Below are 21,788 nucleotides of genomic sequence, written 5' to 3'. Positions count from 1 at the left end.
CTGTACAATCAGCTGATAGTCAATCACGGTCCATTAATTCACAGTAAACATGAACTTACACTCCAACAGAACAAACGTTACTCTTACTCTTACTCACGAGATTAACAAACACTGACTTCCACAGATAAACACACTTTTAGCTTCACCGAACTCAAATACTACAAAAACAGAGTTCAGTTGATCGAAACACTACACGTTCACTGTCCCTTCACTCACTGCTCGTATCCATTCACTGTCAACTCAATACTCAACTCTAACTCACATGTCCAAGTCGGCCCTCTTTAATAGCAGCTGCGAATTTTCTAGACTATTCCAGAGACGTTCCTTGTTTACCACCTGTCAATCAGACTCCTAAGAATGATTTCGAATTCTCCAGAAGTCACAAACCTTCTACTGGTGAATAGGTGTGAGTGTGATGGAGTGAGAGGAACAGAGAGGGGGTGTGGCTGGTCGCATTCAGCTGGAGACAATGTGACTCCAGTCCCTTTGTTCCATCTTCATGAACTTTCGCCCATTCCCCTGCCCAGCACCTTCCTGTCCCTTAGCCTATTCGTCACAGTATATAAGCCAGTTCTCCCCTTTATCATACATAAAGTATAGATCTAATTTAAATAGATCAGAAGTAATATTTCTCGTTCATTTTTCAAACTCAGTTTCGTATCCATTATTTTATTTGTTTTTCTTCTTTATCAACTCTATTCCTTCTTCATGGTGTGTTGGTCTTTCCGGTCCCAAAATTTTATAGCTTTTTCATAGTTTGGAATTTTCTAATAATTATTTGTAATTGATTTGAATCAATTTAGGAGTATTTTCTAAATTTAAAAATGATTTTTCGTGTATGGACTGTAAATTGAGTGTGTAATTGAAAAAAATTGTAGTGACACACATAATCTCCAGCTACATTTGGACTGTGTTATGAATTAGAATTGGAACCGTTTTGAGCGTAAGTTAGCCTGTGGTACTTTTCTGTAAGTTGTATAGTTCTGAATGATTGAATAAATAAAATAAACGTTTCTACTAATGTACTGTATCTAGTAACTTCGAATTCTAGTACACTATTTATACAGCTTGGAAAAAATAGAGAATAATTGTTTAAAAACACAAAGCTTATCACTACAAAGGTGTGCGAGTTACTCATCAATCGATTAATTTTTCATGAAGGAAGGATTGCCAGCGTAAATTTCATTCGTGTATTTTTATGCTTTAAAGCCTTTTTCTAAATTCTATGATTTAATGTAATTGAATGTCAGTGACTTGGGATGTAATTTTTCTCACTCAATTTACTAGAATTACAAATATTCCTATAATAATTTCAAGAACAGTTATAATAGTGAATGAAAAAGGTAAATCAGTCGTTTTCCTTCCTTCGGCCGTTTGTTACCTTTTGGGAGGAGCATGGTTTGATTGAATGTGTATTTTCCATTCAATTTATCAAGTTTCATGTAAGACTGAACATGCTGTAGTATCCAACCATGGTTGTCTATGGAAATGCATGACTGTCAGTGGATTTGAGAGGTAAACGCTCTCATTGAGAATCACAGAAGGTGAGCTTGAGCATTCCAGTTGTGTAGGATGTCGAAGCTTGTTAGGAGAGGGAGGCTACATTGAGCAAAATCGCTTGTCGTTTGTCGCATATGCTTGCTCTTTGCTCTTGTTTGCGTTGCAATCGTTGTGAACCCCCTAACCTATTCAACCCCTTCCCCTCTCAACTGCACGGATCGTTTGTCGATTTTGAAATATTACATTTCAGCCTTTCATCTTGATAGACAAAATCAGAGAGTATCTTTGTACACTGCGCGCGTGCTTGTTATAGATCACCGACTGAAAATCACCGAATAAACTGTTTTTTACTCTTGGATGCTCTTTGAGCTGAGTTAGATACATAACAAGTCCCTATCCCGGTATCGATTACAGGGATTGATTCGGATAGATTTCGGGTCTGTTCTGTTGTGAACAAACAACATGACAAAACTCGGTCTGATCTATAGGTAGAAAGCACCATGGCAAAACTTGATAACTGAGCAAACAAACAAACTATGCTAACTACTACTTGGATGAGTCTACGATTCAATTTATTTCTACCTGAAATAACAAAATGAATACACAACGTAAGGAGAAAAGTAACATGTTTTTTGTTTTTTCCAGTTCCAGTGTTTTAATATTGATCATTTTTGTTGTCATAAAATACACCTCAAAGCAATCTAATTATTTCTGGTGAGCTTTTCAGATTATAAACCTGAAGAAAAGAATAGATAATCTCGTAATCCATTATCTGCATGACCTGATATAATATTATGAACTAGTTAGCATGCTATTTTATATAAGCAGTCTGAGTCGTTCAAACTTTTATTGAGAGGGATGTCGAAAACGACACAACGTAGAAGTTATTCGTTATTGGGCTTATGAGTTGCAAATAACATGGCAATGATCGATTAAGAGGAGTATAATTTCAAAGTTTCAATTGAAAAAACAAAATTATGGCATTCACGGAAAATATCGAACCAGGACTATAACTATTGTGATTGACAACAAAATATTAGAGCAAGTATCACAAAACACATATTTAGGTAGGATGCGACATCAGTTATAATGAAGAATATAATAGAATCGTTGCCTTTATTTTTTACCTTGAAGGGCGGAGTTAGGGCACAGCCGGTCCTCTCTTACACTCAACCCTCCAATACAACGCTAAATAATTACTAGATTAAACAAATCAAATTGATAGAAAAACTTGACATTGGGAAGAGAATTGGGGAATTTCAAGTGGTATGTCGCAATATTAGCAGAATCTTGGAGAAAGAAGCGATGAGAGATACTATAATGAAATTTCATAGAACAATGGCTGCTCTTGTCCTCCTCTACAGAAATAAATCAAGGGTAAAAACGAAACCACTTGAGAGTAGAGTGCAAGCGGCAGAGATGCGATTTTTCCTCAAAACCAAGGACTGCAATCGGAGAGATAGTTTTAGAAACAAAGATAAATCTGATCAGAACTGGGAATATACAATTAGAATGAGCAAGTTGCAGAATACCAGATCCAATGGGAGAAACATAACATGAAAGGAATGTGTGCAGGAAGGTTTCCCCTACAGGTATTAAAGTGAAGACCAGAAAGCAGAAGAACAATTGGAGGCCACGTAAGAGATGGCAATAGCTAGTTACGTACAAGCTATACTAGTTTCATTCAAGTTATGTATGAAATGTGGATTTATATAACATACTCAAATTCAAATAACTATAAGCTGTTTGTGAGTCGGAACAGGCAATACCTTACTCTTTGAACGTAAGATGATGATGGTGATGATGATGATGATGATGGAAATGGTGATCAATCAAAACCATGGGGATTCCCTCTATCTACTATGTTGAATTGTTAAATATGGGGTTGTTATAGCGGATGGCGGGGGTTGACAGATCCATATCTTAAAGTTACACATTTAAACTTACTAGAGTGACCAGTGACTCCACTTCAAACTATCAGCATTGATAATGAATTACATCAATATCTCTCATCCAACTTATGCTTACAGTTTGAATTGAATCTCCCTATAATATAATTTATTTGAAAAGCTAGTTTGTTGTAGAGGAGAATATCAAATTCAAATTATTATTTTCAAACTGTTACTCTGTACTCTGGTCACTCTGGTTGGCAGCCGCGAAGTGCTGTGGAAAACAGTCATCAAGACGTAGTCGTGATAATTTTTAAAAATTTAAATTATTCAAGTGTTGATCAAACCGTTTTATGAACAAGTTAAGTATCCTCAGATCTGAGAGTGTCTAGTGTAGTGAAAATCTCGTTTTTCGTGTCATTTAATAACGGTTTTCATGCATTAGGAAGTTTGCAAAAGTCAGTTTCTAGGTTAGATTGATCAATTGAAATAAGAGGAATACGCACGTTGATGTAACGAAAGATGGACTTTGATCAACCTGCAAACCTTGAGAGCTGAATTTACCAAACAAGCAAAGGAGGGAAGATTATAGTATACTGGAAACAATAATAAAAATAGTAGTACATGATAGGGCTAGCAGATAGGATAGAGAATCGCAGCAGCTGAACTGAGTGTTACTTTGTTATCTGCCGTGACCTACCGCACTAAATTCACTGATAAGCATTATTCAATACATCTGTAACAGTAAATTAGAGTTCCCTCAATTCAAAACTGTCAATAATCTGAGATAATCCATTTTATAGTGTCTACCGGTGATTTTATTTCTTTTTACCGTTGAGTAAGGCAATCCAAACAGCTCGAAGCAATGTCTACTATTGAGGAGAAATTGGATCAAATATTAGGTAAACTGCAAAAACTGGATACTTTGGATAATAAGGTGGATACAATAAATAGTAATTTTCGGAAGGAAATAGAAGAAATCAAAACGGAAAGTTTTCACATAAAACAAGAGAAGGCAAAGAAAGACACGCTCAATGATGTGAAAGAAAGAAAATTCAACCTGTTGCTGTTTGGAGTTCGAAGTGAAGAGTTTTTCGCTATGAATAAGGAGGTTATTGCAATTTTACAGTTTCTGGTTCCTGATACTAATGAAAATTCCATTAGAGACTTATGGAGAACGAACAGGAATAAAGTAGGATCACCGGTTATTGTAAAACTAAATTCAATTGTAATTAAAAATTTGATATTGAAAGCAAAAAGAAAACTGCAAGAAAATGAAGGATTCAAAAGTATTCAAATAAAGGAAGATTTTACTCGTGAGATAAGGGCTATCAGAAAACAATTATTCCCACATCTAGTAAGTTTAAAATCAGAAGGAAGAAAAGTGATTATGATAGGAGACAAATTGAAAGTTGATGGGAGGGTTTTTTCCCTGGATGACCTGGAAAAGCAAGAGTCTAACTCCTCCAAGAGAGCAAGAAGCGAAGAGAAATCTCCAAAGCCGCAGGAAGAAATAACCAAGAATTTCCATGATCGTCAGTCTGCAAAGAAAGGAAGAAAACTCAACAGAAATAACAGTTTAGATAGATTTGTCATGAAAAACACTGAGAAAAATAGAGAAGGGGAGAAGCTGAAGGAACCAAAAATTACAAATCAAGATGAGAATTCAGCAGGAGTGGAACAAACAGAAAACCAGAAAGAATAGCAAATTATGGGAACTAGGCCGCCAACCAACAAAATCCGAAAAAAGAATGATTGTAATAATTTAGAAGATAAGAGGAATAACATTTCCCCAGGACGGTTGGTCACCGAGGGGAAAAATGACCAATACCCCCCAGGGTTAATTGTAGGTACTTTGAACGTTCGTACTCTCAGAACCGAAGATAGATTGTGTGAATTGGAGGAAGCACTAGAGAAGACAAATATTGATATTCTAGGAGTATCCGAAGTGAGAAGGAACTCTGAAAAAATCGTACAAAGGAAAAGTGGATATATTTTCTATCACTATGGAGAAACGCAAGGCCAAAAAGGAGTGGGATTCATCATTAGAGAAAAACTGAAATCAAAAATAATTGAATTTAAAGGGATTACGGAGAGGCTGGCTATTTTGAGAATAAGAGTCGGGTGTTCAAAGATATTGAACATATATCAAGTTTATGCACCGACTGCAGAAGCAGAGAAAGAGGAACGTGAAGCATTCTACGAGCAGTTGTCCACAGCAATCAGACATGAAAAAAATAACTGGAAAAATACGGCAATAATTTTAGGAGATTTCAACGCTCAGGTCGGTCGACAAGAAGACAATGAAGCAAATGTAGTCGGTGAATATGGATATGGGAGAAGGAACGAAGTAGGTCAGTTGTTAGTCGATTTCTGTTTCCAGCATGGCTTGAGGGTAATCAACACTTTCTTCAAGAAAAGAGCTGGGAAAAAGTGGACTTGGATTTCCCCCAACCAGCAGACCAAAAATGAGATTGATTATGTGCTTACCGCTCAAAATGGATTTATAAAACGGTTCGAAGTGACAGGGAAATTTCAATTCACAACGGATCATAGAATGTTAATAATCGAACTATCACAGGATTGGACAACAAGGAGACCAAGAACTGAATGGAACGGATCTATGAGCAGGACTCCAGTGATTGATGACAATGGTTTGAGGGAATTGGAAGACAGTATGCAATTGTTAAGTCAAACTCATCTTCAGGCTGACTTTCAAGAGAGTTATAATATATTAGAAAATGCTATAAGAAACACTTTTAGACTCTCACAGACTTCCAATTTTAGCAAAATATCACAGAGTACACGGCAAACAATAAAAGCACGGGAGGACATGAAGCGAAGAAAACAGAAGAATACAAGAGAAAAATTAGAATACAATTTATTATGCAAAAAAGCTAGATTTGAAATTCGCAGAGATATCAAACGATTTGAAGACAATATTATCAACAGAATTTTAGAAACTGATGGCTCCACAAAGAAAATCAGGAAAACCCTTTCAAGTGGTGTAGAGTGGAATAATGGTTTGAAAGACAAGACAGGCCGTATAGATAGGAAGAGAGATGGCATAATTGAGAAGGCATCAGTGTATTATGAGGAGTTGTTTAAAAGTTCCTGTAGTATAGCAACATATAGCCTAATATCATTACTGCAGTAAATAGAGTACCCGATTTTCAAGAAAATGAATTATCAGATATTATAAAACGACTGAAGAACAATAAGATGGCAGGAATGGACAAAATTTCCAATGAAATGATAAAAGCTATTTCGACAAATATTTTGAGGGCTCTTGTTGATTGCTTCAATAGAATATTGGAAGAACAAAAAGTTCCATTACAATGGAAATTGGCGGACATAATACTCTTGTTCAAAAAAGGCGATATTCATAATATAAATAACTATCGACCAATTAGTATAACCTCTTGTATTGGAAAGTTATTTATGAAGGCTATGTCAGATCGCATCCTACCAAACCTAGTAATTCATCAGCCAGTTGAGCAAGCTGGATTCAGACGAGGTTTCTCAACAGTTGACAATCTACATATTATAAATCAATTAATAGAAAAATGCTCTGAATATCAAATTAAAGTTTATCTGGCCTTCATCGATTATAAAAAACGTTTGACAGCTTGAATCATAGTTTCCTGTTCAAATCTCTGCGTGATCAAGGTGTCCCTGAAGTATATCTGAATATTCTGAAGAATTACTACGAAAACAGCACTGCAAGAATACGTCTTGAAAAGTCAGGCAAATATTTCAAATTATGTAGAGGAGTCAAGCAAGGGGATCCCTTGTCACCTATATTCTTCAATTCAGCTCTTCAGGAGGTGTTTAAACAGCTGAATTGGGAAAGGAGAGGAATTTCGATAAGAGGAGAATACTTGAATCACCTGCGTTTTGCCGATGATGTGGTACTGATTGGAAAGTCGCTGCAAGAATTGAAAGATATGATATGGGAACTGTCATTAGTGAGTAGAAAAGCCGGACTTGAAATCAGTCCTGAGAAGACCAGCCTCATGACAAACGCAACCAGAGGATTAATTGAGCTGGATGGAAAAGCTTTGAGTTGGGCGCAGGAAGTGATTTATCTTGGGTAGTGTTTTTCATTTGATGAAAGAGAAGTGAAGGAGATTAAACGAAGACGAGCTGCTGCTTGGAAAAAGTTCTGGTCTCTCAAGTGCATCATGAAAAATAAGGATGTCAGCTTAACGTCAAAAGCCAAGGTGCTTAGATCATGTGTGTTTCCTACTCTGACGTACGGTGCGCAAACATGGACATGCAAAGCGAGTACTATGGACGCAATTCGGAAGTCTCAAGTGTCAATGGAAAGAAGTATTTTAAATATTCACCGAATGCAGAGAATTCGCACCACTACAATAAAAAATAAAGTCAAGTTGGAAGATGTCACAAGTGTCATAAGGAAATTGAAGTGGAAATGGGCAGGCCATCTTTCTAGGCTACAAGATGGAAGATGGACAAGGAAAGTGACTGAATGGGAGCCGACGTGGCGACGGAGAAACGTTGGCAGGCCAAGGGTGAGGTGGAAGGACGACATTGTCAGAATAGCTGGAGGCAACTGGATGATAGCAGCAAGAGAGCGAGAGAGATGGCACAACCTGGGGGAGGCCTATGCTCGGTGACGGGCTTAGTTTCCAGAACAAAATCATAAAAAAGACTATTGAAGTGAAATAATTTTATTGAAAAATCATTTTGTATATTGAAGCGTCATTAACTTATTGTATGTTTTGGAACAAAAATAAAGGCTTTATTTATTTATTTATTACTCTGTAAAATATGTTGTGATTATTCAAAAACTTCATGCTACTTCATTATGATCTTACTCCTGCTATCACTTCAAACTATTCCACAAAATCCATCCAAACAAATGTTTGGAAGTTTCTAATGGAGTTTCAGATGATGGCTTATTGTAATATACACCTTTCAAGAGAAGTGAAAAGAGAATATAAAATTGAGTCTTAAACTCAATATGAACATAATCTTAAAAATTTCATTCCAATTTAAAGGCTATCTTCCTGAATTTCAGCAATACTCTACGATAATATATCTCCAGAAACAATAACTCAAATTTAACGTAACTGAAAACTTTCTATACTTCTTTAGAAAAAATTTATAAGTATCTTCCATCACTAATAAAATCAAAAGGATTATTCTCAATCAATATTATTAACTTGAAAAATAACAGGCTTTGTTAATACCATACTCTTATGAAAGTTTCAATCAATTAAATTCCCTAAATTATATTTTAACCTTATTTTACGTACCTTAGCGGTTATTTGAAGAAACAATTATTCGTACATGATGAAGAAACACAATTAAACTTTACAGGACATGGCACTACTAGAAAATTTAAACTTTAATAAAAATAAAACTAACTAATGATATAAACTTGTAAACTTGCCCAAAAAGGGCGAAACATAGTGACTACATCTTTACTCTTGTAGTGCTCCTAGCAAAGTGTCCTCCGAAACGTAATCTGGTCTCTCGACTGGGGAATCCCCACTACTGTATTTAGAAACAGGTCTCCTATTGGGCGAATGGAATCAATTTGACCAATCATCGCGTGGCTTCTAGAGCCTTTGGACCAAATAGTAACTGCAAAATCGGTAGTTTGTTATAATTTCAATGCTTGCTGTTTTCCCACTTATCGCACTCTATGTCGCGAAACGAAGGCTAAGTTTTAGAGATAATTCCATAATCTACATTCCTCGACGACTCGGAGCCACAATTTTTAAATATCTATCATGGGAAACTCGAAGTCATGGCCGTTCATAATAGAGAGAGAAAATAATTTATTTCGCTAACTCACTTACAATAATGGCTCTAGTCTATTGCGTATTAAATTTACTATTATAACTTGGGAAAAGGCCTGAATTAAAAAGAGTGCCCGGCACACTCCCCCTCCTTCCGGTGTGAAACACGCAAAAAGAAATCCAATCAGGATATGTTACCATAGAGGCATTCTGTATGATTTGGAGAGTCGAATTTCTGGATTGATAGTAGGATCCAATTTGAAGCGGGCCCTCTTCAAAAGAAATCTCTTTAATCATTCCGAAATTCAGCAAAATGTATAACTAATAGAGATTTGTGGCAAGAGTCTTTAAAACTGTGGCAAGAGTCAGGACAAAACAATATGGGCGTGTCCACTTTTCAAGTAGGCACTAAAGATGGACCGAGTATAATAATCTTTGAATACTTCAATCACTCTATTGAGTCCCTGGTTATTTTCTTGGCAAACTCTAACATGGGAAAACGTTTAAAAGACATCATAGTTTTAATTGGTTCTATGTTACTCAGCTGTTGTAAAATATGAAGTACATTGATTATAATAGTAAAGGATGAAACTTTTTCACTCTGCTGAATGTATTGAAATCTAACTATCATTACTATAGAGTTGAGAGTGCAACATATTTTTAACAATATAAAGCAATTCAATAGGCAATACTATTCTACATAGGCTACGATCCAAAGATAATAATGGTTGAAACTGCAACGCTAGCGAGCCATCGGAGAGCAATGACACACGCTTGATGTACATTTCGTAGCTACGAAAATTTTCTATCCATTATTGTATTCCAGCAGGAAATCTCTATCACTGAATTGTATTAAAGTGAACTAAAACGGAATTAGTTGAACTGAATAAACCTATGATAAGATTATAATTGTATTAATCATGGAAGGTAAACTAATAAAGAATAGGGATATCAACAAAATAATATGAAATATAAAGCGAATAGAATATAAAATATGAGGCCTTAGACATTATCCTTATTATTTTATGAATGAGAATATATATTATCTATGGGTACTAACTCCTAACTAGGTAAATGTATAGAAAATTATGATAAATCGTCTTATGCTAAATAACTTATTATTATTAGAGACATCACATACATACATTGCTACATAGGATATTATGACTGTTGATAACTTCAAAAATTGATCATCACCCGATTTACCAAACAATCAATTATTTACTACCGTGAGAAAACTGTACAATAATTTCATTTACCGCGAGTATGCAGCCGTGCATGAAATAAAATTAAACCTAATTCACCTACCTAAATATATTTAATATTACGAAGTTAATAACATAATTTAATGACTAATCTAGTTGCACAAGTTATTTACATTCCGGAATTTCTTCTATATACATTATATTGTCACGTAACAAAATCTTTGACTAATAAACCCTTCATGCACCCGTAATGAATCCTTCTAACAAATACGGTAAATATCTTTATCATAACTCTTTTTCTCTTTTCTCCTTCTCATTCATTAGGAATCATCTCGTTGAGTGTATAGGGACAAGGCTACAGAGTGGCGCCATACTCACAAAAACTTATCCAATTATAACTCACGACAAAAAATCTTGTCTTCAATAGACTGATCTGTTTCCTATTTTTTCCTGATCTGTTTCATATATTTTTCAACATGACTCAAGCGCGATTTTGCATTCCACAATCATGAGAAAAACACTTTTCATTATAATATTCCAGTAGGAAAGCTCTACGACAGAACGCTAGTCAAAACAAAACTATGATCGAGTGCCAGGCTATTATTTATCGCAAACTCAAAGTACGTGACATTTTCTCTAAACACTGGAAGCATACTTTTCATCGCATGATTTAATAATATGAAAATTCAACTCGATCAACTAGCTTGGGACTGCTAATGTTTGACTTCTGATTATCAGCATTATAAAATTTACCAATACATTAACACATTAATAGACTACTATTACACTATTACTGATTCTCAAGTTCACTGACATTTTCAACCTTACTGGAGCCTCACATAATTATTTCTCAACAATAAACTTCATATGCAAGTAGTTTCAATTACTCTACTAGATCTCAAAATATCTCAACTTATTCACATGGAAAACTTGATTACAATTTTACTATTCATCATTAAAAAATTTATCATTTCATTAAAGATTTTCCTATTTTTTTTTATTTATTAATACTTTTTGACTACTTATCTCTAAAGGGTCCTACTACTGTTAATTACCTCAATTTAATTTTCCAACAAAAATTCTATTCCTTTTTGACACGAATTTTCCTACATATTTCTACTTCATATCCCCAATTAACTTTTTAATCAACCTTTCAACTCTCAACTACAGAATAATTTAAACTCATGCTTAACTCAAGAGATTTTCCCTTTTTATTTCAAATTCAACTAGAAGAGTTTCACTGTTAATTTTATTTTAATTTAACCCGTTCAGTACTGTTCCAATATTTATTTCTACTTTCACTGATAACCATTTTAACATTACCTAGGTACTCGAAAAAGTTTCTCTTTTATTTTATTTGTATACCTTAACTAATCACTTTAAATATTCATTGTCTAAAACCTTCAATTTTCGTTACCATACCAAATTTCTAAGCAACTTTAAACTCAATAATACCCCTTTTTTTTTACTAATTATTACTTGTGTTTTTGCGGCTGACTTTCCAACCAAACATTAACGAACCTTTTGACTGGGCTTCCCTAAACTGCCTTACGTCGATTGTTTTCCTTGCAATCACTACGAAGACTCACTAAATATTCTAGATTTCGGTTTATGTTATTCTACTGACGAGCCCCATAACTCTCGAATGAACCAGGCCGTTTACTAGATATACAAAAAAATCTTAGCTCACACCATCTTTGGTGCCTTTCGCTAAAATTATACAATTCCACCGTACAAATTTGCAAGATTAGTCACAGCTAAAGTCCTTGATTTGTTATATGGACAACTATCGGGCAGTGCTCCGTTCTCTCTGGACACGGACCTACACTCGCGCCGATTACCTAAATTCAACAACAACACACACAGGCAGGACATCCCCTTGTCCTCCTCTAAATTTTGAGTCTCAACTAAACAAACAAAAAAAAATTCCCCACAGTCTACAGGAAACGTCATCAACACAACGGATCTTTACACTATCACTACGCATGCCTACCGCAAAAATCACACCTAAAAAACAATATTTCCAATAATAAAACTGATTCACCTTTTCGAGAATAAACATTACTGATAAAGGGACTTAACAACCTCATCTGAATCAACTTATTTTCATACAAATTCCCAAGGATTTGATTATCATTTCAACTTTCATCTACAATACCCAATTATTTAGTTTAAACATCTCAAGGCCAAAACTACTCATCAACTTTTCAAAACTACATATCAACAATAACTAATAAAACAGTTTCCTATTTATTCTCTGATTACCTTCGATCTACCTAAACTTATCAAAAAAAATTTCCTATTTTCCTCAAACATTCTCCCATAATAATTTCCGAATTTTCCTAATTTACTTGGGTTCACCTTTAAAATCTCAATATTCACTTTCACTACTACTATACCAAATATTCAACTACCAGACGTGAGACCAGAATACGTACGTTGACATTACAATAATTTCTATCATCATTCACGGGATTACAGAATGCAAAAATTTTATTCAGTACTTAGAATCAGCTGTTTTTCACCTATCTTAGTTTCTTCTACCAATTTTTATTCTATCGTTAAACCTTTAATTTGTCAATCAATTTCAATATAAAGTTTTAGAATACTTTCAACTTGAGCTTCAATGATACCTAACTTTATCTTTAAGCACTTCAAAAGATTTTCATTTCAAATGGTTTAACATAACTGAATAACTTTCCTGTTTCATCTACAATTATTTAAACTTCAGAAAAATTGGAGTAGCAACTATAAATTATTCATTCAACTCCAAACCTAAAATATTGACAGTTAACACGTTCACAGAATGGATTATTAAGTATTGACTCAGAAAAATTAATCTTAAGTAAATAGAATGAGATAGAAAATTTGATTTTGTTTTTTAAATTTGAATTTCAGAGATATAAAATGCTCTGTAGCAGAGTGGCGCAGTTGTGTGCCTTTACCTTTTTAAAGGTGATAAAGAAGATAATTTTGAAAAAAATTTAGAATTTAGAAATAGGCAGACACATCTAGAAAATACCTGAGGCTATACCTAATTCATGCAGGTGAACGGGCTAGAGTCAAGAAAACTTAAATTAATCTTGCCATGCCTGATTTAATAGGTTTATACTATAGAATAACACTACAATTTGAAATAATAGAAAAATACAAACAGCTTCAATAAACATTGGCAACTAAAATCGAACAACAGAAACAACAATTTAATGTTACTTTGGTGACATTCTTCATCTGATTTGGGGGCGCATTACTATCCCCGTTTAGATAGCAATACGTCACAAAACCAAACAAGATCAGTCATAAAATAACCAATCAATTTCAACATGAAATTACTCAAGAAAGAAAAAACCCGTTGAACCCAAGTTTCGTCGATAGTAACCCATATAACCCATTTCATAATAATTTTGAATCCCCACTTTTGATTGACATTCTCGAATGAACCTTTGTTTCACTACACTGCACTTTTGTTGGTCTGTACATTGCTTTATCGTCGGGGTTACAGTACCTTGTTTTTGGCGGTGAGCTTTTACCGGTTGAATTTGGCTTGACGGTGACGTCCTCTTACGTCCCTAGACCTGTCATCTGAACGGGTGTCTTGAAGTGGTGTTACATAAAGTTGCGGAACCAAAGGGGTGGTAGTACAAGAAGTTGGTTTGGGGACACACATGAACCGCTGTAAAATAAATGTATTACAGCATTAATTTCTAACTCTTCCTACAATTCATCAAAAGCTAAAACAGGAGTTATCTATTGATTACAATTAATTAAATTCTCTCATTCTATTTGAATCCTCATTTTTATGTAGATTTTTATCTTTAAACCACTGATTCTTTGTATCAGAATTAATGGATCTTTCTTCACAAATAATTCAAAAGTTCTGTTATAATTTAATAGATTAGCGTTCAGTTAAAAGCCTTAACGCCATGAGAAAACACAGTCAGAAAAATATAAAATTGAGTCTTAAACTCAATATGAACATAATCTTGAAAATTTCATTCCAATTTAAAGGCTATCTTCCTGACTTTCAGCAATACTCTACGATAATATATCTCCAGAAACAATAACTCAAATTTAACGTAACTGAAAACTTTCTATACTTCTTTAGAAAAAATTTATAAGTATCTTCCATCACTAATAAAATCAAAAGGATTATTCTCAATCAATATTATTAACTTGAAAAATAACAGGCTTTGTTAATACCATACTCTTATGAAAGTTTCAATCAATTAAATTCCCTAAATTATATTTAACCTTATTTTACGTACCTTAGCGGTTATTTGAAGAAACAATTATTCGTACATTATTGGGTTACGTAAACAAATAAAGATCCTTAAACTCTCGACAGAATGAAATGGATTTCTACAATATCTCTATCAACTCGTGAAATACTTCACACAACAACAAATATTCATACATTATCTCACCTTGTAAGAAGAATAAGCTCCGATAACTAGATGAAGAAACGTGGTAATTTCGTTCTCACTCATCTTATTCTGAAGTTAAATAATAACTATGAATGGTTGCAGGAGAACAATGGAGACTTTCAAAGGGTTCGCAAAGACGCCGAGAATCGTCGAAGTCAAGCCAGAATCAAGCGGAAAGTATTCAGAGAGATCCCCAGAGATCGTCATGCTTCCTCTACTTCGGGTAAGTGCAAATTATTCACGTTTTTCCTCCTACTAACTTCTCTTCTCTCAACTCACCTTTCGACAACTACCTCCTGTTTTCCCGCTCTGATATTTCTGTATTCTGTTTCCCCAGCTGATATTCTTGAGCCTACCCTGTTTCCCCCAGCTGATATTTTATTGCTACCTGTTGAAGATATCCTTATCATTGATGATGGCTTGATGTGATTAGGGAATCCAAGAAAGCAGATGGGAAAGCACGTTGCTCAACTAACACGATAAACTTTCTCGGTTCATATTTTATGAGTCACTTGCATTTCGCTGTGAGATCTCCTTGATTATTCATCCCTAGCATTCAGATCAAGTTGTATGATTTACATTTCTTTGAATCAAGTAATTAGTGTTGACGGATAAGAGAATTCTCAGTGCATTCCCTAATGCCCTGATGCTTTACTAGTTCCTTGGAAATTGGAGAGGATTTTAAATCCGCCAAAAAATAGTTACTAATATTGTTATAATATTACATTGTTCACTAATACGCTAGTATTGTGTTTTTTATAGCTGGATTCTTCCTCATTGAAGTATATCACTTCTTCTGGGATTAAATTACTAGGCCACAAATAAAGCAATCCATGTGTATAATGGAGTATGTAACACTAATATATGAATATAGCCGGTTGACAAAGATGGCCTTGACCATCAAAATATCTCCCTAATGACTATAATATAAATGAGTCCATGTAGCAAACAATTTTAATTATAATTACAAGCCATTAAGGTGACCAAATTAATCAAAATCCATCCAGCATAGAATTATAAATAAATAAATATAATCTGATAAGTTCAATTGGAAAAATATTAGTTATTTTCAGAACGAGCTGGTACAGTTTAAACGTTTACAGAGTCATGAAGATCTTATTATCAGTTTCATTTATATAGATCACTGAACATTGATTAGTTATTGAACTCATTACAGAAATGTTCAATAATCTTAAACTTTTTCATGGAGGATTTAATTGTCGTTTGGTAGCCTATCTTATTTGGAAAAAAAGCATGTTGTGGGTGATTTTCAAATTAATCTCATGCTTTCGTGTTGTTAGAATTAGCAGTTCTATTGAAATTTGATAATAAGCAACATAATTTAATTATCATTGATCATTGAGAGTTCAACAAGAGATTGGTGAAGACTATATTATCAAAATGCAGGCCAGTACTTAGTATAGCCGAGATGACTGAGGCGTTGTTACCTGGTCATGGGTTAGAATCCCACTAGTGGGCATGGGAGATTGATCATCTCATCAAATCACCCTCGAACTCTCCATCACCCACGCACAAGAAGTATAAAGTTCGTATGAGCATCATCAGCAATAGAAAAAGTGAATTATTGACCGAACATAGTGAGGTCTATGTTTTGACTCAGATTTTCTTTTGTCTGTCTGTATGTAACGCGATTACGGCCAAACGCGTTGATAAAATTCGATGAGATTTGGCAGGAATATTTATTTATTTTTCAACTGCGCGTCGGTGTATATACAAGTTTTTTTGCAATTTTGCAGTTTAAGTATAATATTAGAAGAAAATGAATTCCTCCATACTCTGATATCACTATAGATATATCATCTACTCTGAAGATAGAATTAATCAAACTATAGAATTATTCATAATCAATCAGCTGACAAGTGGATGTTCTGAAGAAACCGTGTCTATTTCTATGAGGTCTATCATATGTATAAATACATATGTATTCTAGGTACCTTGAGGTCCATAGTTTCAATCAAAAACCATAGAGTTATGCAGGTATTTGGTTTCAATATTTTGTTTTGCAGTCATGATATTATTATGCATACCCATCAGTATCAATATTCTCACATTTGAAGAAAAGTAATTTGATAGGTGATTGAAAATAATCGAATGAACTAAATAATGCTGGAGAAATTATAATATTTTTGGTTTTGGAAAATTAATTTTCATCAGATGGAAAGATTATCACGGAACTGGATGAATTATATCATATGGAACACAAATTCAAACGTGAACTGAGTTTGTTAACATTTCAAACAGGTGACATCAGATACTCGTGGATGACAAAACTGCGTGAGGTCTACTGTTCACAGAACTACTAGTTAATTCCATTAAGATTCAGAAACCATAGTTGAGGATACATAGTAATGAATGTACACAAACATTCAACTGAACTCAATTTATTTCTAAACTAACAATTTTTTATGGATGAAAATATTCTCAAGACTGAGTAAAGTGATTATCCAACAACAATGGCGTCTGGTGTGCCAGCCGCCACAGATACTGAGGCTGGGAGTCCAATGATTCGGTCAACTCCATCCTGCAGGACAATGATGGAACCATCTCTGCCATTGGTCATCAATTGGCCAGCAGCTGTGGCCACTCCTCCACCTAGACCTGATTCTACTCCCATCATAGCATCCATTGCCTGGCCATAACCCACAAGGGCACGGACAGCTTCAGCATTTATGTTGCCGGTTGACTCATCAATTGCCTTGACAATGTCATTGGCATTCTGTGCTAGAATTGCACGCACTGTTCCGGGGGTTGTGCGGCGGCTGTGCTTGCTTCCAAATCTGGTCCCAAGTTGGTCTTCTCTCACGACAATGATGGGTCTGCCTCCAATGCTTCCCAGCAATCCCAAACCATTTGCTGCTGCTGCTCCAAGTGCTCCAGCACCCAATTCACCTAGTGAAGTACCTGTTCCAATAGCTGTTCCCAATCCTGCAAGTCCTGTACCCAATCCTACAGCACCAAGTCCAATTCCAGCACCAAGTCCAGCATTCAATCCTGCAGCACCAGCTCCCACCAATCCAGTACCTGCTCCAATGAGACCATTAGCAGTTCCTGTTCCAATTGCTCCAGCATTAGCTGCCATTCCTCCCACATCAGCAGTCATTCCTCCAATGCTTGCTGAAACTGATCCTAGACCTTCATTTCCTGTCAATGAACTTCCGACTGCTGAGGCGACATCTCCAGCTGTTGTAGCTGCTGCAGCTGCTGCTTCCCCTGCTGTATCACTCGATAGTGCTAACTCCACTGGTTGTCCATTTACCACAGTCTGGAAATCAATGCAATGGTTTTCATTCAATATGAGACATTATATTTGAATTTCTCATTCAAGAACTATTTTCATTTCACTAGATATTCAGTCCAAACATTCATTACACATAATTTGCCGTATTTTCTGTAGAGAAGTACAGCTTTTTTTCCAAATTATTGTTGGTAGACTTCTATCATCCGTTTCCATTTTAATGAATTTCATGTTGGAATTTTGAATTTACTTGTGATATTGCACCTCCAAGAACATTGTAAGCTATATCATTCACATTGTTTCGGAAATGGACCTCCAGTGTCTTTCAGACAATCGAATAAACAGAAAAGTTTCAATGGACGTGGGTCCTGAAATGCCTTGTTACCGTAACAATGATTGTGGAGGATTGCACGCATTCTCTGTGGGCAATGATTGTGGAGGATTGCACGCATTCTCTGTGGGCAATGATTGTGAAGGATTGAACGCATTCTCTGTGGGTAATGATTGTGGAGGATAACTCTCCACATTTATTTATTTATAAATTTGTGGCTGCCTCATAAGAAGATCAAAAATGATTGATTCTCATGTGGAGTCAGCTGAGAAATGGAATAAAACAAATTGATTGTATAGTAATAACTTCAATTGTTGAGATTGTATGCAATTATAATGAGAAAATATGACAAAACCTTTATTTCCCATTTAGACGGTATATAACTCTCAATATTTATTTATTTTAAATCGGAGGAAATTTTTGATAGTTTTAGTCTGGAGCAAAACTGGTCACCAATGACACTTTTTGTTCAAAACGCACCCAAACTTCAAATCCGGATTCAAAGAGGACAACAAACCAGAAATAGTAGTTGTAGATCAATCTTCGTTTTTTCCTGAAATAATGTAGGATTCTCTGTATCAGAGCATAGTCTGTTGAATGAAAATTGTGGAAATAAAATAGATTCAATGTTGACTTGATCATTATTTACTCAATACTTGATTTCGATATGTAAATCTTTAATATTGTTGGACGCATTCTACTCATCAATCAAGATAGGAGAAAGAAAACCTCTAGATTAGATCAATGTTCGAAATTCAGATTCAACCCACCCTGCATTGCAGTTTGCCGATCAGGAAATCATGTCTATCGATATTTATCTATATCTTTATCTATATCAATCGATATCTATATATCAGGTATCGATATCCACCAGACTCTCCTTCGCTACCATACGGAAAGCTGAAGAACAATATTTTATATTTCAATGGAACCTGCTTTTTCTCATATTGATTGATTTTGTATGATATTTCTTTTTGAATAGAGTATTATATAATATTCCCTTTATCAAGAACTGCCTTTTTCCATGCCTGTTTCCATGAAAACCCTTTTTCTTTGTAGTTTTCATATTATTAAAAAAGTATTCCTTTTCAACTGAAACAATAGTGATTGATAAACTGTGATAGTGTGTTCCTTCTTCCCAGTTATTAAAAAAAATGTTCTCTTCTACAAACTTACAATAATTATGAATATACAAATCAATGGATATTTTTGTTATTGATGCTCAATTCTCTGACCATACTCAATTTAACCCAGTGAAGTTATCCAAACTTCCAATCTGCTGTGAAACCGTGACAATCAGACATTCCCTTCAACTATGTATTCATGAACTAATCAAGAACTGAAATTGTACTGAATGCAAGTTAATGATTGAGACACTGTGAAATGTATTGAGTAAGCAGTCAAAATAAGCCCCTACTCAATTGAAATTGCTGATGATGGTTGAAGCTAGAAATTCAATAAGGTGTTTTTCAAAATACAAGGATCATTGTTAGCATGTTTACCTGGGATTGTATATGAGATGGAGTACTATACTTGTTCTCAGGCTGTAAAGCACAAAATCAAACCCAGAGGGATTCTGAATTCTGCATTTGAATTGTGACAATCGGAAGATATTGTTGATTAGAAACTGAAATTCTAAAAAGTGATTTTACTAATTCATGTAAAACTACCCAGAAATGTATATGAGATAGGTTTTTATCTGGTATCATGTTGTAGAGCGTAGAGTTACGCCTACAGAGATTTTGAATTATACATTCAAATGAAAACAATTGGAAGAAAGTTTGTAGAAATTCATTAATAATGTTTCTCCTTGAAAAGCTGTTAGCCTATTAATTTTTCAAAAATGGTAACTTAGTACTTATTGAAGATAGAGAGCTCCAAATGGTTTCATTACATTCTTAATTTATTTCATAATCCAAAAAAAGGTGGGAGCTTGCCTATCTCTGTCTGATGATTCGATTTGGCGGAAATAGCTATAGCTGAAAACTGGAAAACAAGTCGAAAATACGATTATCTTGTATCACTCCGTATCAAAGGAAATTTTGCATGCGAAATTGGTTCTGGACTTCTCTTATATATTCGAACAATGTATCAAGAAATCAGAATTACAATATAATTATATTCAAGTACAAGTGTATAATAATGTAGTGACTGGACTAAAAAGTCATAATATGGATAAGATCAAACAAAGAAGTTGGATTATTAAATAATCCATTATTGGCTATGATCTCTACTGAATTTCAAAGTACTCAGAAATAAAGATTCGAATAATAATATTGTAGCTGCCTGTTCCAATGAGAACCCTTTTTCTTTGTAGATTCCATATTTATTTGAAAAAACTATTCCTTTTCAACTGAAACAAGAGTGATTGATAAGCTGTGATAGTGTACCTTCTTCTTTGTTATTGAGAAAAATGTTCTCCTTTACAAATTTACAATTATGAATATGCAAATCAATGAATATTTCAGTATTTTATGCTCAATTCTCTGACCATACTCAATTTAACACAGTGTACTTATCCAAACTTCCGATCTGCTGTGAAACCGTGACAAGCAAACATTAAATTGCTATCACAACTTTCGCGATCTATCAATTTAGCCAGCCAGCCTTCATACCCTAATATAGCTAAATGCATCCTACTAAGTTGCGTGTGAAATTGCTCGTGGCATAAAAATTTCCATGAAACCCTACATGAATGAGTAATGAACAAAGTAGAGCCGAAGTAGTGTACTTAGTAATAATTGTGTTTCACCTGGATGACGAGTAAGAGTCCCACGCATATGGATGAAATTGTAGCCATTGTGCACTAGTTGTTCACCACAACACGTAAAGAACAATTCAACTGTATAAACTCAACTTCAGCATTCTAGTTTTTATACCCCGAAATTGGTCTTAACCTTATTCAAAGTCATGCCAATTACTGACACGGCTTTATGTGTGTTTTGACATCTATGCATATTCAGTGGCCCACCTTCTAATTACTGTTGATGGTGTAGGACTTAGTTCCACAATTACCTAATGTTTGTCAACATATCCTGAGTGTTGTTTAATCAATGTCATCCGTAATCAACTTGCCATGAGAGATAATCCGCCAAGACAAGTATGTTTCTCCAAATATTTCAAGTTCATCTTGACTATTCAGCATTTCATATTCATGGAGGTCATGAAAGTTATATTTTATTTCCAAAGTAAAAAATATTGAGTTGACTGCAATCTCTGTATCGCATCGTTACTTATCATCATAATATTCCTTCCTGTCACATCAATTGATTTTTGTTCATCATGAAACTCATCTTTGATGTGTTATTAATAACATTTACTTCATTCTCTTCGTGATTGCAACTTGACTGTAATTTTATCGAATTTATGTTGCCTGACATAGTACTAGATCAATTAACAGTATTTAAATTAA

The 21,788-nt window shown here is 34.7% G+C and overlaps 2 protein-coding genes across 2 annotated transcripts in view; one reads left to right on the top strand and one right to left on the bottom strand.

Annotated features, from left to right (window-relative positions):
- LOC111050143 overlaps window positions 1-21,788 on the top strand; it is a 565,154-nt gene that overhangs the window by 287,919 nt on the left and 255,447 nt on the right. The window contains exon 12 of the mRNA XM_039426978.1: window positions 14,892-15,012. Within this exon, the coding sequence (XP_039282912.1) occupies window positions 14,892-15,012 (121 nt within the window). The remainder of the gene's footprint in view (window positions 1-14,891; window positions 15,013-21,788) is intronic.
- On the bottom strand, window positions 17,176-21,267 carry LOC111062284 (isoniazid-induced protein IniB). The gene is made up of 2 exons (XM_022349980.2): window positions 21,129-21,267; window positions 17,176-18,072 (listed from the first exon to the last, which is right to left on the bottom strand). The coding sequence occupies exons 1-2, from the start codon at window positions 21,174-21,176 to the stop codon at window positions 17,251-17,253; spliced, it is 870 nt and encodes a 289-aa protein (XP_022205672.2). The 5' UTR covers window positions 21,177-21,267; the 3' UTR covers window positions 17,176-17,250.

This window comes from Nilaparvata lugens, chromosome 4 (genome assembly GCF_014356525.2).
Source record: "Nilaparvata lugens isolate BPH chromosome 4, ASM1435652v1, whole genome shotgun sequence".
Lineage (NCBI taxonomy): Eukaryota > Metazoa > Arthropoda > Insecta > Hemiptera > Delphacidae > Nilaparvata > Nilaparvata lugens.
Note: the sequence above shows the minus strand (reverse complement) of the source record. Positions and strands in the feature narration are given on the sequence as shown.

What these genes read in the sequence shown, in the direction of transcription:
- LOC111062284 (XM_022349980.2), bottom strand. Translation starts at nt 21,176, where the DNA reads ATGGCTACAATTTCATCCATATGCGTGGGACTCTTACTCGTCATCCAG. An exon ending in GACTCTTACTCGTCATCCAG is followed by an intron (nt 18,073 to 21,128) that starts GTGAAACACAAT and finishes ATTGATTTCCAG; the next exon opens with ACTGTGGTAAATGGACAACC.